The sequence below is a fragment of the Theobroma umbraticum genome, unplaced genomic scaffold (genome assembly GCF_002168275.2).
Source record: "Theobroma umbraticum cultivar Fairchild unplaced genomic scaffold, ASM216827v3 scaffold_34.0, whole genome shotgun sequence".
NCBI lineage: Eukaryota > Viridiplantae > Streptophyta > Magnoliopsida > Malvales > Malvaceae > Theobroma > Theobroma umbraticum.
Window position 1 is genome coordinate 2,019,325 of NW_018397275.1, and position 4,481 is coordinate 2,023,805.

At 30.4% G+C, this 4,481-nt stretch overlaps 1 protein-coding gene across 1 annotated transcript in view; it reads left to right on the forward strand.

Moving 5' to 3' along the window:
• Positions 1-3,433: 3,433 nt before the first annotated feature.
• The window catches only part of LOC110427430 (BIIDXI-like protein At5g11420), a 3,300-nt gene continuing 2,252 nt past the window's right edge, over positions 3,434-4,481 (forward strand). The window contains exon 1 of the mRNA XM_021442956.2: positions 3,434-3,568. Coding sequence (XP_021298631.1) covers positions 3,499-3,568 — 70 coding nt within the window. The 5' untranslated portion in view covers positions 3,434-3,498. The remainder of the gene's footprint in view (positions 3,569-4,481) is intronic.

Below are 4,481 nucleotides of genomic sequence, written 5' to 3' on the forward strand. Positions count from 1 at the left end.
TTTGCAAAATATTTCTTATAAAATATCTCATATTTATTGTGAAGGCAACCAAGCTGTAGTTTTTTTATTTAATCATGGATATTCACACCAAAATCTTCAAGTCTTTTCTCATGCTCAAGGTGAGTTACATGGCATTTTAAAATTAGAAAAATTAAATTTGCCTTATGTTAGGTTCAAATAATTGTAAAAGAATAGTAGTACTCATAATTTATTTTCATATCTCCCTACAATTTGTAACAAAAGTGTTATTTTTTCTCCTCTGCATTGATGGAAAATATACAAGTGAAATAATGCCTTTATTAGGTGAAATTTATTTCATTATTCATGTAAATCGAAGGTAAGGTTTATGTCTCTCTCCATTTTGTACATTTAATTTATTTTATTAATAAAATTTTAACAAAGTAGCTGGGCACTTTGCAAATTTTCCAACATAAAAAAAAAAGTGTAACACCTATCACCAGATATAATCTAGACGTGTAGAGATGAAAGATCCACTCTATAGAATGTATTTTACACATTGAGATAACAAGTTTATCATGGAAGGGAGAATAAATTAACAAGGATAACACCTACTTTAATACCATAAAGGGGTGGAGCTAGAGCTTTTTTGAAGAGGGACCAAAGAGAAAAAAAAAACACTTAACTATCAAAGAGAACTTTGTATATAATCCAATTCTAACTCATCTAAAGATTAAATAAAATTTACAAAACATTGGACATACAAAAAAAAATGTACCTTAACAGTAATAATGATGCCATATATATAATCGAATGAAACCATGGAAGGAATCTCTCATTACCTCTTTGCACATAAGAGTGGAAGAGTTAGTAATTTTTCAAACTCAAATGAATTATCTCTCTTTTTTGTGTGTTCTACACTAAACGAGTAGCTTCTTGAGGAAGCTATCATCTTATTTTCTATTTACCTCTTCAATTACTAATTAGCTTATTAGGCTATTGGGTTGGACTGTTGAGATATAATATATTATGATAGATTTATATTTATATTAAGATTTAGTGGTTTTAGATTAGTAGACTCACTCTCACCTTTTTAAATCTGATAGGCTTAGCACATATTAGGTTAGAATTTATATGTCAAGCTTAACTAGCAATATGCTAACTATAATGACTCCAATTTCATCAAACAATTAAAGGAATAAAAATAATTATTAAATAAAAAAGTTATTTTGAGGAGATCATTAAAAAATTTATATAATAAAAAAATTTAAAATTTTTGGGGATATATTGGGTAAAATCCTAAAAACCTCCTCAAAACACTTTAAAATGATACTTTGGTCCCTCTTATTTCAAAATTATGTTTTTGGTCCCTTGACTATCAACACGTTAGTCAATAGTTAAAAAAAATTAGATCTAAAACTACATAAATTTTTTTTTGAAAAGCAAGACTACATAAATATTTTACGACATAATATTCCCTATATTATTTTTTTAATTTAAGCATATTGTCTTTTTAAAAAAATTTGCTTATGTTCTCTCAAAAACCTTAATCAAAAGAAAAAAAAAACTTAAAAAATTTTAATCTGGAGGCTTGAAAATTTGAAGTTGTATTTGTTTTGAGAAGCATAAACTTCTCTCTTGAGGTAAAGTCTATTGTCATCAAACTATTATTTTCCCAATAGTTTGAGATTTTTTTTTTTCATTGAAAGAATGTATTTAAAATAAATCTTTTATTTAACGATAAATATTTCAAACTTAATGGTGTTAGGTCAAGAGATTAATTTCTTACTCATGATTACTAATTTTGTTGAAAAATTTTTGCCTAAGATTTGTTCTTTGAGACTAAGGTTTAGGGTGACATAAAAAGAAGTTTTAAAACTTTTCTTCTCTGCAAAATATAGAATTTTATTAAATATCAAAGTGAAATGAACTACCACATTTACAAATCCTATTCTAGAATTTTATTAAGTTGTAAGTTTTTTCAGAGGGTATTTGTATCCTAAAATATTTTTCTAGTATTGGATATATTTTTTGTAACTGTTGACTAACAACATTACGAGTAAGAGACCTAAAATATAATTTCAAAATAAGAGGAATTGAATTTTTACCGTAAACATACTACCCTTTGCCCCTGATACCAGATCAAATTTAATGAACTTGACATGTCGAGATAATAAAGAGACATGGAGCTTACTCTGATATCATATAAAATTTAAAGTTGGGCTAGTCCTGCTCTGTAACAATCAATCAAGTTCCAGATTTCCAGCAAATAATAATATAAATTCAATTCGTTAATTGTAACCTGGATTTTCCTTGTGACATACACATAAAAGCAACTTCTTCATATCTTCCGCCAGTCTCTTGGTCCCATTCCCATACTCTTACTGCACATGTCAACCATAATAAATTTTAGAATTATTGCCGACCAACTAGGAATGTAAGTAAAACAAAACTATTAAACTAATGGAATGAAGGCATACTCATTCAAAATTCTCACTTGCTATTGCACATGGCTGGCTTGGGATAAGATCTGAATGTTGCCTTTTTTTAATTTTTTTTTTTTCCTTTTAGGGTTTACATTATTTGATTCTGATGTTTTGCTGTTAATCTCCCCACCAGCAACCTATGGATTAGAAATTTGGCTTGACAAACAAATTCAAATCACATCAAGGGTAGTCTTCCCCTTGGCCATGTGCCATTCTCAAAAGTATTCTGGTCATTTTGGCTTATATTATGTGTTCATTTGTTTTAAAATATAATATATATATATATATATATATATAATATCCAAAGGAATAATTAGACCTCAAGTCGAAATTGAGCTTGAATTAAATAGGAAAAATTTTTTTATTAAAGGACAGAAACAGCCCTTAACCGACAATGCAACAGTGTGTCGATATATCCATGTGGCTTTGAATAACTTGTCCTCAACCTCCACCAAAAGAACACCAAATCTGGAATCCTTTTTCACATCCATGCATGTGATTTACGATTCATTATAAAACCCCAAGCAATTAATACTTCTATAGTCCCCTAATTTATGGAACCATATATGCATGCTACACATATAAAACAAAACAACAAACTATATATATATATGTATGTATGTATATGACAAATATATACATTAACTCTATATTTCTTCCCTAATAAGTAAGCCATTTGGAGTTTTCTATTCGACAAAAAAATTACCTAATTTATGTTACTGAGGGTGAAAACGTAAATAAAGATTCTAAATTTAAGTTCTTTTTATTTGAAAAAAAAGGGTAAAATTCGAAATCAATTCTTTAAAGAAAAAATATGTACACCTATGATTGAATCAGATATTAAATACAAAAATTTAGAGATTAAAATTTAATAAGGGAACAAAAAGATGGTTGCAGTGGCATTCATGTAGATTTGCTAAACAATAATGGCTTTGTTTTAGACCTAAGCACATAAAAGCCCACACTGCCCTCTCGTGATTTCCACCCAAGATCATCTCTCTCTCTTGCTTTCCCTCCTTCCCCTTTCTCTTTCTTCCTCTCTGTTTCCTTCACAATGCAGAGGATCAGCCTGCTCTTATTGCTAATTTGCGCCACTTGTCACAAAGCCTCATCCGTCAAAGATGGTAAGCTCTCATAAATCTTTGTTAACCTTGGGTAACCCTTGTTTCTGCATTGGCTTATGTTATTTTTGCTAGCTAGCTACATGCAAAACAATGTATAGAATAGTTGATTTCAAGAGCTAGCAACATTGCTTCTCCATGGAAGTGTACTCACCTTTTATGTGCAAACAAACTTCAGTTTTATTTCTTTTACTACAAATAATTGAGCTCACACAGTAAATGTATGAATGTTTGTATCCTAAAAGCATAAGCTACTTGAAAACAAAAGACTTAAAAGAGTGTCTATGAACTAATTTCCAGTCTAATTTTAGTAAGTGGTCTGGGCCCAAAGCACTCTTTAGAAATGACCCATTTTAGATATCCTCTCCGGCCTATGGTGTAGGAGTTGAACAAAGCCTTTGATGCTCATAAAGAATACTTCATCTACCGGTAAAGTTCTCAGGGCTTAGAGCAACAAATTTAGCTTCTCTTCATATACCATGATTTGGGGTGCATTGCAAACCTGTAACATCTGTCTGTGCATTAATTGACAGTCATGACATCACATGCATCGTTCCATAGTTTTATAACTCTATTTGTTCCTGTCGAGAAGTTTGTTTCGGCTTGTCTCAGTAGCAGCTACCGTTTGGGGTGCAATTTTACCATGAATTTATAGTATTATTTAGGCTGCGATAATCTTTTTTGGCCATTATGATTTAGGCTGTTTATATATGCTACATGGAAGAAGTAGCATTCCCCCTCTTCCTAAATCAAGCTTTTAGGTTCAGCTAGCTAGTTGGCTCCTTGACATTGATCTAACTTTTCTAGCTGGTATGAATTAATGATTTGGAGGCTGCTCCCCATTGTTTAATAGAGATATTCTGGTTGAATTAATAGAGGATTTGCTGGCATATAAAGTCGAATGATCGTAAGACAA